This window comes from Numenius arquata, chromosome 12, assembly GCF_964106895.1.
Source record: "Numenius arquata chromosome 12, bNumArq3.hap1.1, whole genome shotgun sequence".
Lineage (NCBI taxonomy): Eukaryota > Metazoa > Chordata > Aves > Charadriiformes > Scolopacidae > Numenius > Numenius arquata.
The window spans coordinates 7,387,747-7,400,892 of NC_133587.1; the positions used below are offsets into that span (position 1 = coordinate 7,387,747).

At 40.6% G+C, this 13,146-nt stretch overlaps 1 protein-coding gene across 1 annotated transcript in view; it reads left to right on the forward strand.

Moving 5' to 3' along the window:
* The first annotated feature begins 2,091 nt into the window (after positions 1–2,091).
* Positions 2,092–13,146, forward strand: part of BCAS1 (brain enriched myelin associated protein 1) — a 49,342-nt gene continuing 38,287 nt past the window's right edge. Inside the window, exons 1-3 of the mRNA XM_074157325.1 lie at positions 2,092–2,160; positions 2,266–2,347; positions 10,993–11,576. Of these exons, the coding sequence (XP_074013426.1) occupies positions 2,092–2,160; positions 2,266–2,347; positions 10,993–11,576 (735 nt within the window). The remainder of the gene's footprint in view (positions 2,161–2,265; positions 2,348–10,992; positions 11,577–13,146) is intronic.

Consider the following 13,146-nt stretch of genomic DNA (forward strand, 5'->3'; position numbering starts at 1 on the left):
AGATACTAAATTTACCATTGAGACTAAGCAGTAGGATTTGAATCTTGTTTTCTTCTCTTCTGATAGGATAATGCTTAAAGTTGCTAGGAAACAGAATTACATAGCAAGGACAAGAGGCCATTGTACATCCATGGGGAAATGCTGGCTGTTTTTCACCATAAATCAGAAGTTCTGATTTATAGTGGAAATATCAGCTGAGAAGATAAAATCCTTGTAAAATAGCTCTGCACTCCGAAATCAAGGCTCAGTCCTGCAGCCACTATTTCTGCAGCGATTCTCAGCAGTGCATGTTCCATGGCTGCAAGTCCATGTTCCAGCATCAGTGGGGGCCATTCAGTGTCCAGCGCAGCACTAGGCGCTCAGGAGAGAAAAATAACCATCTCTGGAGAGGGGCCCAGCTTGGATTTCATGTCAGTTAGGATGCAACATAAAATAGAAGACAGATCTAGACCATCCCTGTAAAGCAAAGGTTTGTAGATCAGGGTTAGGGAAAGACCAGCTTGAGCTCTGTAAACAGTCACTGGAAGCAGACACCCCAGGCTGTGGGCTGAAAGGAGAGCTGCCCCCAGTTCTCACATTCAAATTCTAGTGAAGATGATTTAGCAAAACTACTCTTTTCATTCTTTTCTCCAATAGCCACAGGTTGTTTAATCAAAACAATAAAGAAGTTGCTCTCATCCATACCTCTGCAGGTATTCCCTGATTCATACAGGCATAAACCAGAGCAATATTAAAACAGAAGAGCTCTTGGCACCCATGGTGGCTGGCCAGGACATCCAATGAGATGAGCAGTGAGGCTGGAGCTGGCTCCAGCCCTCTGCCTTCCTCTCTTTGGAGACCTTCCTCTTTCAAGGTGTGGCTCAGAATAGTTTCTCCTTATTGTTTATTTGTGTAGCTTTAACAGTATGTATACATCTATATCTTGAGCCAAACTCAATAGGAACCTTCCTCTTGATTTCAGTCTGCTTTGCTCTTCAACATGTTGCAAGAAATATGTTTGGCCTCAAAGAATTTACTACAGCACATCAAGCTTGGAAGATACTTAAATGTGTTTTAAGTTTAGGGGAAAATAAAATAAAGAAAACCCCAAACAAACAAAAACTGCTACAGGTTTATGTGTACTTGTACATAGGAAGGAGGCTAAAATTGAACCAAACACATTGCTCCTGAAACAAAATTTAAAGAAATCAGAACAGTTTCACTAAGTGTTGAATTATCTAATGGACTAATAGTAACTAACTAGCTAAGATTATGCCTGGGTTGTAGTCAGAGCTGTGACTCCACTAGATGCGAACATAAGAAAGCCATTTTAAATAGACTATCTTAGGTCTCAGTAGTCCTGCACCTGTGGCAACACAAGATGCTCAAAAAACACACCCAGGACCACAGATGAATGCTGCGGTGGCTGGTTCAGGCTGTCTTTGACTTGCTGCAGTCACAGTGCTTGAACTACTCAAGGAAATGCAGCTCAGTAACTTCTGTGAGCTGCAGTCGACTGGTGAAGCTGCCTAGAGCAAGGCAAATACTTCCACAGCCACAGGCGAAAATTTTACCCAGAGAAAATTCTACTATAACTAAAATTCTACATAACTGCAGGACATGCAGGGCCTAATTTTCAGAGTTTACATGCATGATGTCTTTACATGCTGCCTCTTTTCTCTCTCTTTTTTTTTTTTTTTTAAATGAAAGCCAAACAAAAATATAAAACTCCACCAAGCTGCTGTAATTTATTAATATATTTTGGTCTTTTTCACTTTATTCTGCTGCTAACCCCAAGTTACTATTTGCTGAGTCCTAATGAATCCTGCAGGTGTGATTGCATCCAGTTTTCCTCAACAAACGAGACAAGTTTGTTAGCTTGTACCGTTTTTAGTGAGCAGCTGTGAGCCACTATACATAGCTGGGTTTGAGTAAGACTGGCTGGTGCAGACTGATGGGCAGGTGCCTTTGGGAAAGCAGGTGGGGTTTATTAGGAATTTAAACAACCTGTCACAGTCCATCACCATTGGCTGTCTCTTAATTTGAATTAGGCAGTAAGTTCATATAAATGAGAAAGAAAGGGTTTTTTTTTTCCTCCACCTTGCAGGAACTATGGGGAATACAATGAGCCTCCCAGAGGAAGCTGAAGAAGACAATGCATGTACAGTGAAGAGCTATCAGGTAAGAAAGAGCTGCCTGCTCTCATCTTCCCTGGTTATTGCATATTGCAGTTTTCAAATGCCATGATGTATCCAGTCCTAAGAACTGTGTTATTTGCTATTTCAGGCTCTATCTGAATCTCCTGACAATATTAAAAATGGATCTGTTGCATTTGTTCAGACTCATTCTCCTGTAATGAATGGTGAAGGTATGTACCGGGAAAGGGTGGCATATTTCCACTTCTTTTGCCACCAGACAGGCAGAGAGAGGTTTATACTGGAGCAGCAATAAATATTGGTGCACGGTCTCAAAGTAAAAGATAAGCCTGTATTTTAGCTCTTACTTGTGAATCAGCATGTGTGGCTTTTCAGAAGCTTAAAAGTTTAAAGCTAACAAAGAGTGAAACAGGAAAATATTTCCAAAGTCCTCTGGAAGCTGTTTGTTTAATCGTTCTAAGAATTTGGTTCTGTATCTGGCCAACAAAAAGTTGTTTTACAGACTGAAGATTTTGGTCAGCATGAAGTTTTATAGGGCAGGAGTGGTTTGGTGCTGGTCCCTTTCAGGTTACTCCACAAACCTCAAGGTGTTCAGTGATAAACTGTCTCTGCTTGGGCTCTGGTGGAGGTGCCTCTAACAAGCCTTGGAGGAATTGTTGCTGCAAGGAGCACATACTGGGGCTCTTGAAAGGGGCATAATGCAGCAATGGCACCAATGCAAGGCTCGGTGGCCTGTTGGTGAGGTTTTGTGTTTGGGGGGACACAGTGAAATGGTGTTTGGTGGACTGCAATAAGAGAGCAGTTCAGGTAGGGGAAAGGAGAGCGAGTTGTCTTTAAATAATGTGGTGTCCCTGTGGCTAGCAGGGAGTTACCAGGTGATATGAAAACTGATAGTCTAGAGGGGATGGAGGAGACTATAAAAAAAAAACAAAACAAAACCACCAAGAGGACTGAATGCATTGAAAAAAGTAAACTGGAAAAAGTACCAAGAGGTGGTAGACACTATACCTGCAGTGATGTTGTTATAACATAATTGCCTCTGGACTGGAGGTTTTGCAGTGAAATGCCACTTCTGATCCTGAGCTGGGCCTTAGGAGTACCTCTCATATCTAGAAACCTCCCTTGCTCTCGTTTTAGATGTAGCAGACCTTCTTGAAGACAGCAGAGTACGTTAAATCTGCAGCGAGATATTTGTAAACAAAATTTAACTGTGTCAACTGCTTGTGTTTGAATTCTAGAGAATTTAGGGTATAGCACAGTAATTTATAGAGGTTGATAAGTGGCAGCTGGGAATGCAGCATGGCTGACTGTATTATTACCAGGAGGTCATAATTTGGTCCTATTTACCAGAATTACTCAAACTGTGTCACAAGGCTGATGATGTAACCCTGACCACTTCTCTCCTGTTGCTGTTATAGGATGTATCAGATATTACTCAACTACTGCTAGGGCAAAAAGAGCATGGTGCCAGGGGAGACAACAACTTGCTTCTCTTTCTCTGTACACTAATGAAATAAAATCGATATGTCCTTTTTATGTATAAACTGTGGGTGTTAGTGTAGAAGTCAAATAGTTGGTGGGGCTACGAGTAAACCACTACTCGGTACGTGCATCCCGTTTCAGACCTATTTGGGTGGTGTTCATAGCAGGACAGCAACTGGGTTTTCGAGTGATCACAGCAGTGGCAGGCTGGACCCTGGGCTCTCCATGGGAGGTGTCTGTCAGCAGCTGAGCCCCACTGCCAGTGTTGACATATTGAAAATCTGGTGTGAGCTACATGGCTTGAGCATTAAAAATTTAGCTCCAAGTAGTCTTCAAAAATTATCACCATGTATCCACGGGCAGTTGCTCTTATCCACAGACGTGTGTCTCCCTCCTCACCTTTCAGCACCTCATTAATTTCTCCTTCCACCTCTTGTTGGCTTTGGAGCCTTCTCGAGCAGCATTCAGGCAGCACTCATTTGGAGCAGCGTTCCTTCAGTTCATGTCTCTGCAGATTAAGTCATGTTAATTTTGCAAGTGTTTTCCTTGCATTAGGTTTCTTTCTGTTTTCAGAATACAATAAAAAAAAAAAAAAAAAAACAGTTCTCTCCAATCTCTGTGAGGAAAGAAAATATTATTTTATTATTCATTGTTAAGAGAACCCTCTCAGCCTGTGACATTCAGTTGAAAAATCTAAGCTTAGACAAAAATAATCAAAGACTGGTATGGCAATATGCAGATGGTGCTCATTACAGTTTAGAATCTCTGTTCCATAGCTAATTTCCTAATGCCATCTAGCTGTAATAAGTCAGTATAAATGATTGCCTACTAGAAAATAAAAGCCTGTAGCTGTGTGCTTCTGCTGGTGTAAACCAACAGAGTTCTGGGAAGTAAATAAAAGCCAGATGATTTACACTGTCTGAAGACCTAAAATATAAGTGTACATTTTACTCTTAATATATAAAATGAGGCATATGGCATTGTGTTACTTAAATGGATTGCCTGATTAATGTAATTACTAAATCAGTTTAAGTAGCAAGTTGAAAAATTGGACTGTCCTATGTTGATATTACTTGTATTTTAACTTTATTAACGTTTAAAAAAACAGCTAAAATCCTTAACTACTTAGATACCACTGAAATCTCACTGGTTTGTGTAATGTAATCAAGGTTTTGGTGAAATAAAAGTGCAAGTGCTGTTTGGAGATATAAGTTATTCCTACAGAAAATGTAGTGGTTAGTTTTTCTAAGATGAAATAATGCAAGAAATAGTACTGAAATCTATTTTATGGTCATAAAGTGAGCACTTCTGGAGAAAAAAACTGCAAAAAAGGCAAGTGAAGCAAGAAGATTTTATTAATAGTGTTAGATGTATGTTTGTGGTCTTTGTCTTGTTAGTTTGCATTTCTGTGATTGCCAGTGATCTGACCATGTGCTGTGCATTAAAGGGTATAGTTGATAAATGAGTCTATGAAATCTATATCTGCTAATATAATGAAAAAAGAATCCAGAGAGTTAACTTAATATGACCAGAGGAAGTAATGTTATTTGGAAGAGCCCTGTCACCATCTGCTTCACATCTGGGTGAGCAGATTGGTGACTGGTTCCCTACATTTGCTGCTTCTGCTCAAAAAGGCTGACAGATGTGTGGACTTAGGGATTCTTTCCATGACTTGCCTTTCCTGCTCCTATTATTACCAAGACTGCAGACACTGCACAGAGTGCTAGCGTCCACCTTCTCCTCCTCTAATACCATTAAATAATAATGTTGTCCTTGCTGCTACTTCATGACGTGTTTTACAAGAAAAAGGATAGCAAATTTGATCCTGACTTTTCATAGTGTTTTGTCTGAGCCTTTTTGAACTAGTATAAGTACTTGGTGGGCAACAGGTAAAGGGAAGAAGGTTAGAACTAGAAGCCATATATCTCAGATTTGCACTATGTAGAGCAGAAATGTATCAGGAGGACAAAATGGGGAAAAGTTTATTTGGATGGCAATTACATGCAGATTAAAACAATGACCTGCTCATAAAAAGAAAGATTACACAAGGAAGAAAAGATCAGTTAAGATGCAACTCCTTTGTTCCGGAGGATAAATCTGGTTCAGCAAATTCTGCATCTAGCCAGTGTCTAACAGAAATGGGTGTACCGCAATAACTCTGCGTGCCTGTAAGGCGTGAAACACAATGCAGTTTAGTTATCTTCTTTAAAGAATAATCATTACTATTCTTGCTGCTAACTCATTTTCCCCTGTTTCCATTAACTTTAGTAAATCTGTTAGTCAAATAACAATGCTAGTTAACGTAGTGAAACAAAATTATTCTTAGAGCATAAATGTACTGTCAACTTCATTGCACGGAATAGTAAAGCAAGATTGCAAAAGAATATTAATATGTTTTTTCTTTTTAAAGAAAGGATCAAAATGTCTTTTTTTGGGGGCGATTCTCTAATGCTTCTGAAAACTCAGTCATTTAGTCTTGTCACAAAAGTTTTTTGGGGTCTCCCTCAAAAATGTAAGGTATACTTGAAGATCTGAAAATTCCACACCTACTGTAGCGTTATGATACTAACCCAGTTCTAAATAATGGAAGGGAAAATTAACCTACACAACATCTATAAAAATACATTAGAAATGTAAATTAGAAAATTTACTCTTTGTTGCTAGGTACTTAGATTTTTAAGTATTTGCTGCAGTAATTTATTCAGGGCTATTATAATCCATTGTGCTGGCCTACACTGGTGGACTTAGTGCCGAATGTTGCCTTGTAGCCCTTAATGGTTCCTTCATGGCCGTTAAAATCTATTGTTTCCATGATTATCTGAACTCCAGGGAACAAGATAATGCTTTGGTAGTATAATTGCATTCCTAAGCAAAATATCTATTTGTAACTGGCTTGTATTCAAAATAGTCAAAGATACTAAAACCATATTTGTAGCTAATGGCTTGCTCAGTTCAGTTCCACAAAAAACCCTCATTTTTTTCTATTGTCAAAAGCAACAACATTAGAAAACATTTTCTCCTACCATTTATTTTATGGCATGTTCACATGCTAGTAGCCTACAGGAGGAGATGTCTACACTGAAGACTTTGCCAATTCAAGCTGTTCCTCATTCTACAGCTGAAAGCCAATGGCACTATGAAAGAGTCAGTAGGATAAATGGCAGGAGGTGAGAAGCTGCCAAAGTAAGACAGCACAGGACCTTATTTCATATGTTCCATAAGTGTAAGTATTACCCAGGAGGGTGCATATAACTGCTGAAACCAGACTAGCAATCGAAGGCTGAGAAAAAGGAGTGTGCTTTAAGAAAGCATCTGAAGGATTTCATTTGGGCAAATTGAGCCTCGAAAATAGATGCCTACCTAGTACACGGCTTAGGCTCCTGCCAGGAGTAAAAGAGCAAACTAAGCTTCAGAGACAATTGGGTTACGATGGAGGAGGGAAGGCAATCTGGAAACGCTGGACAGAATTGCTTTTGGTCCCACTTGAGGGAGTTTGGCTGCCATCTGTTACGTGCACCAGGTTGAGGTCTGGTTATATTCCCACTGATCAGCAAAAGCAAATCAGCGGAAAAAAGCTCAGGCAGCCTTTTCATTTATGTTGGACTGGCAGTGCTGAACTTTCTTTCATGTCAGTCGCATTCTCAGGATTCTTGCCTGCATCTGCTGTTACCTCTGGTCAAGTGCTGCATCTTGGTCCCGAACACGCATGAAGTAGGTGCTTCACTGCAGGCACTCCACACCGATGCTTTCTGAGCTCTGCTGCCTTCCCGTGAGGTTCTGGGTGTGCCAGGTCCCATAACAAACAGAAATAATTCCATTCCTATGTGGTCAGTTCTGCAGCTCGCATGGTCAACTTAAAGCCTGTGCTCACCTTAAGGCTTTGTCCCTTATAACATTTTATTTGCTGGTTCTGTCTATTAAAACCAAAGCATTTGCTTTTTAGGATTCAGTGCCAATTCGGCAGACTTGGTCCCATTCTTTGTCAGGGAACGTTGTGCTGCTCTTCATCCTCAGACTATGGAAGTGCTTGAAATGTTAAAGTCAAGGATGTGAAAGGAAGAGGGAGAAAGTCTGTCAGCAATTACTTCTGAGCAGGGAATGGTATTGATGTAACATTGCACTAACCATTACTCTTCTCTGTACAGTTTTTCTTATAAGTCACGGGAAAAAATGTCAGTCTAATTTAGAAAATTTCAGAGAAAATATCCTGATTTTGAGTGTGTTCTTGCAGAAGTGACTTTGTGCAGCTATAGTACTGCCTTTCTAACATATCCTGATGAAATGAAGGGAAAGGAAGGAGAAATCTTCTGTAGTGTGACTGTCTTTTGTTAAATACTTGAAAGGAAAAGGCCTGTGTAATAGTAGTATGAAATGCAATCTCACAGCAGTGCTGTACATTCTATATTGATCCTCGTTTCAGAGCACGTTATTAATTCCATTCAGTTATTAATCTCATTCAGAGTGAGCAGCTTTGATCTACTTGCAGGCCTGGCCTAGAATTTGGGAGGTTTTGCTTCTATTCCTAATTGTACCTCTGGATTGTGGAATAATCTTGGAAAGAATGGCACTTCTGTGTCTCTTTAGAAACAAAAATGTCGTGCACTTTCCATCCAAATACTGCAATTTCAAAGCCTTTCTCCTTCTGTTTTCTGTGAATATGGCATGAGTCAAACTCTTCTGTTCAGCCCACCGCAGCAGTGTCTCCTCTCTGGTGGTGGGATCTGCTTTGCCTGGTGTCTGAGCAGACTTTCCCTGAAACAGTTTGAACTGTTTTGACACAAAAGACACGCTGCAGAGCCCATGCTGGTGATATTTTCCAGGTCTTTCATTCCTTCCATGATAATTAGAGATAAAAGGAGCTTGATAGGTTCATGAGCTACTTTTTATTTGGTTGGTTTTCTTAATGATGAGCTTCTGTTCCTATTTTTATACTAAGGACAATTTTCCCGTGTTCCATTTTTTTATCTGTTACATAAAGCAGAAGTTCAGCATCTATTACAATTATTTTCCAATGGATATTGTTTCTGCTTTCTTTAGCTGAGGAAGCGTTTCCTTTTTTGCTTCCCTCCCAAGTTTCCAACTATAATTAGAAGTAAGTGCTTCAGTTCTTTTTCATATAGTACTACAGGAGGCTTAGGAAACTATAACTGATACTTAGTGGCCCTGACTGAATAGTTGAATAGGTGGCTGAGTAGCTAGTTATTTTTACCTTTTTTTTGCATGTTGGTATGTTGAAATAGGTGCTCATGAAATATTGCAGAAGAATATTACTGGCAAAGGATTCCTGCCAGGGTGCGTTATTTTCTTACATGAATAGTAACAGAGAATCCAGGGAAAGAATTTTCTCTATTAGAGTGCACACAAAAGTGAAGATATCTTTACCTGGATGGAACTGAAGTGCTCTGGCCCCTCCGCATGCTTGCATATGCCCAAAACACAATAAGAAAGCAAATTTCAGATTAAAAATGTTAGAAGCAGAGAAATTAGGAGCCAGCTCCCTGACAGCTGGTAAAATGCTGGCTGCAGTTGTGAATCTGCCACCACAGCCATTACTTTGCCAGCTGTTACTTCCACTGCAGGCAAGTATTTAAGCAAAGTTACTTGAGATTCAGGCTGGCACACTCCGGCAATTCTGGTTGCTCAGGTTTATGGAAGTTCCCACCTCCTGCTGGTCAGGACCAACCCTGTGAAACGAGGGCCCAGCGAGGACCTGCAAATCCTGAGTTAAGGCTGTGGGGAAGGGGATGCCAGGGCTGGATGTGACCATGGTCCCTGGGCACTGCCACGGGAGGACAGTATCAGCTGGATACAGACCCCTGTTGCACAGTGCCTGTTGATGCTTGTGTGGTGTTATGCAAAATCCTTGCAGGAGTGGGAAAGATTGGGGTAACTGGAGTAAATAGTAGAAAGGTGGGGTAATTTTGCTGTGCAAAGTGAAGTGGTAGCTTTGAAAGATCTAAAAATGTTCTGCTTTCCTTTTCTTAAGAAGGGATTTAAAAGATGAGACAGAACACTGGAGATCTGTACTGTGGAAGATAGGCATCTCAGGTTGTGTTGGTATCTGGGGTTCTATTTCTGTTGAAGTAAAATGTGAAGGGCATAATATTGACTAGACTATTACAATTATCGTTTGAAATAATTTCAATTTTACACTGAAACTGACAATTTTTAAACTTCTAATTTAGCAAGCCAGTTTGAGACTGTGAAAAACTGACAGTTATAATTAAGTAGATCTAAATTCATCCTTGAAATCTGTGATGATTGACAGGGAAATCTGATATATATATATATATTCTAGCCAGAGTAGGGAAGAGGAGCTCAAGCTGAGAGGGAGCTGTAAGGCTTACCTCTCCACAAGCCTCCTCTTGTTTACTGGGGTTTCACACCACATAATCTGTGATTCAGTCTCCCATCCACAAAATAGATACAAGACAGATTATTTTTTTTCTTTTGTCTTCTGTAAAGCAGGAGCCTTCTGCTGTCTGCATATGCAGTATTAGGGATTTTCACCTCAGCTGTATTATCAAAGTGCTATCCTAATATAAAATCATCAAATATACTTTAAAGATGAAAGATTTTTTTCACATCTAAAGTGTGATGGCCATGTGTGTACACAAGGGGGAATTATTTGTGAGAATTTTGAGGGGGGAATGGGATTAAGAGCCATATTGTTTGTGGGTAAAAGACAGAAACATAAGGATGAGAAGCCTGGCTCAGATGTGATTTATAAGTATTCAAATCAGGCTTAAACTAACCTGCACACAATGAAGGAGGAGTAAAAGTAAAAATTACACTATGGAGAGCAGGCAATAGGCAAGGAACAGTGCTGGAAAAATGAATGAATTAAGTTTTGACTGCAAAGCCCTTTGGGGAGTTTGGGAAGTCAGGAAATGCAATCAGTCCTCGCAGTTTCCATTCTTTTTCCCACTTAGCTCTGAGAGAAAAGCATAATATACTAATATATAACTTTGTCTCAAGTTTTATTGATACTTTTTTTTTTGCATATCACTTTACTTTTAATGGGAAGTTAAGATATCCTTGGCATGTCCACTGGGCTAAACAGTCAAAAACCTGGGCCACTCTCTGGTGTTGGCAGCTGAGAGGGGACTGTGGAGAACATGAAATTTGCACCAACTTCAATGAGGAATGACAGGAAAGAAAATCAGACGGGCAGGTCTGATAGATGAGTGGCAGCTTGTGTTTCGCACAGGATGACAACAGGGTCTCTGAACAAGCTGCACTCTGTGTGGTCCTCCCCGAGGCTCCACGTTTCAGAATTAGTTTATTAAAGAGCAAGGTCACCATGATTAATTGTACAACCAGTATAACTTCTTTGCTGTGCTGGATAATTACCGTTTTATGCTTCTGTTCGTAGTGGATGCAAAGGCAAGCGTTGCACGGGATAATGCGGCCATTTCTTCCCCGAAGACAATGGAGCAGAGCCCCATTCCCGATGCGGGCGGGCAGAGCCTCGGGAGCGCTGCCAGGAAAGCTCTGCCATCTGCTAAATCCCGCTCTGTCTTCGCGTTTTCATGGTCTGTACCAGGGCGTACTGAAGACCCAGCTACAGATTCATCAGTTGGATCGGCAAAACTTGATGTCAGCTCGGAGGCGCCCGGAGTGAACAAAGCACCAAGTGACAGCGCGGAGGTTCCCGCAGCAGCTGCGGGGGAGAAGGGCACACATAAAAACCTGACCCAGGCCCCGCCGGCAGCGTCGCTTCACGACATCGATCTCACAGCGTCGGTGACACCTGAGGGAGAGGATGCGGCTGCCTCCAAGCCAAAACAAGTAACCTTCTTTGACAGGATCTTCAAACTGGAGAAGGGAAAGGAAAGGAGTAAAACGCAAACTGATACCCGGGAGGAAAGGCAGACTTCAGACCTTCCTGACGGACACATCACAGCGAAAGAGGCTGCTGGATTACAGAGCACATCAAACACTGTCCCACAGGGGAAGGCAAGTGCTTGAGTAGGAATATCCATTTCACTCTTAATGAAATGTCTTAGGAATATTAATAGTGCAGGACAACTTGATGTCATGGTGGCTGTGTGAATGAGTCTTAAAATGATTGCAGGTAACCCCCCACAGGATGGCTGAATAGAGGTATGGGAGAAGGACCTATGGTGGAGTGGTAGCAGCTCTGATACCTGCCTCATGACTAAATGCTGGCATCTGCCCTCGAGTTTAAATTCACTTGTATTTTCTCTGAAAGGTTTGGGCAAGATAGCTGTGTTGTGCTCCAATTGCTGGGATGATGAACAGCAGCCAGCTACAAATGAAAGCAAAAATACCTGAAAGTAAAATTGTTTCTTATGCTTCAGGAGCTTGGAATTTGGCACTGGATGGTTTTAAAGAAGTTCTTTAGCATGTTTTCTGCCATTCTTAAAAGAGTCACTCTTCTTGAACAATAGCTGCCTGTTGCATACTCTGCATACCAGAATAGGGAATATTATGCGGTAGCAATTTTTGTACTCTTAGCTACTTTGATTTTTTTTTTCAGTCAAGGAAGGGTGGTCCCTTAGAATTGACTTTACAGGATGAGACTGGGATATAAGAATTCAAGTAACTCATCTGAGAGAGCGTGCTAATCAAAAGGAGATGAAAACAGGTGTGAGTTTAGATTTTACACATCCTACAAAGTTTGATACCAACAAATATACTATAGGAATAATTTTCAGGTAACTAACTACTGAAAAATTCCATCCCCTGACTGGGACTAAGTGGCATAACTCTTACTAGTTTCACTGGAGAAGTGGCAGTACATGCTACCCAGTGATCTAGTTCAAATCCTGTCCAACATCAGGAGCAGGAGGGAGAAACTAGCTTCAGGGCCTCCTCATCAGAATCTACGTATAAATGCAGTGTTAATAGTAACTGCTTTTATTGGCCTAGTTCAGGCTTACAAATTAGACTGCTGTATGATCCCATTCTTCGAATAGCGTAGAACATAGTTCACAAGATACCCAGTGTTTGCACTGACAGCATTGTGGATTATCTCCAAAAGCCTCTTCAATCTCTATTGTTCTGCCTTGTCTTCTCTATCTTATGTCTCCTCAAATTTGAAGATCACGTTTCTTGTGTAAACTTATAAATTGTAATATTTTCCTGAAGGTCCATTTGTAAGACTAAACAGTTGCATTTTTGACTGTTGCCCTTCAAAAGCATCACCCATCACTAGTAATTCAGAGAGCTATATATGTGTGTTTTAAAGAATCTGCAGTTTCAACCTAGCAGAATATCAAGTCATTTGCTACATAAGCAGAACAGGGTGAATAATTCAGAATGAATAATCTGTTCAGTGCGTACTGGCGCTTCTGTTTGTAACTTATAAGACAGAAGCTTTTCAACAGTTTAAATTCCTGCAGATATTTTTGACTAATATGCACAAAGAATAAGTTTTGCTTCCCAAGAATTGTTACTTTTACAATCAAATGCAAAATTCATAGTTTCCTATTTTGCTGTGACTGCGAACTACAGAGTGTGAAAGGTCACAGTTTGTGCTGTTGAAGTAGTACAGTGCGAAACT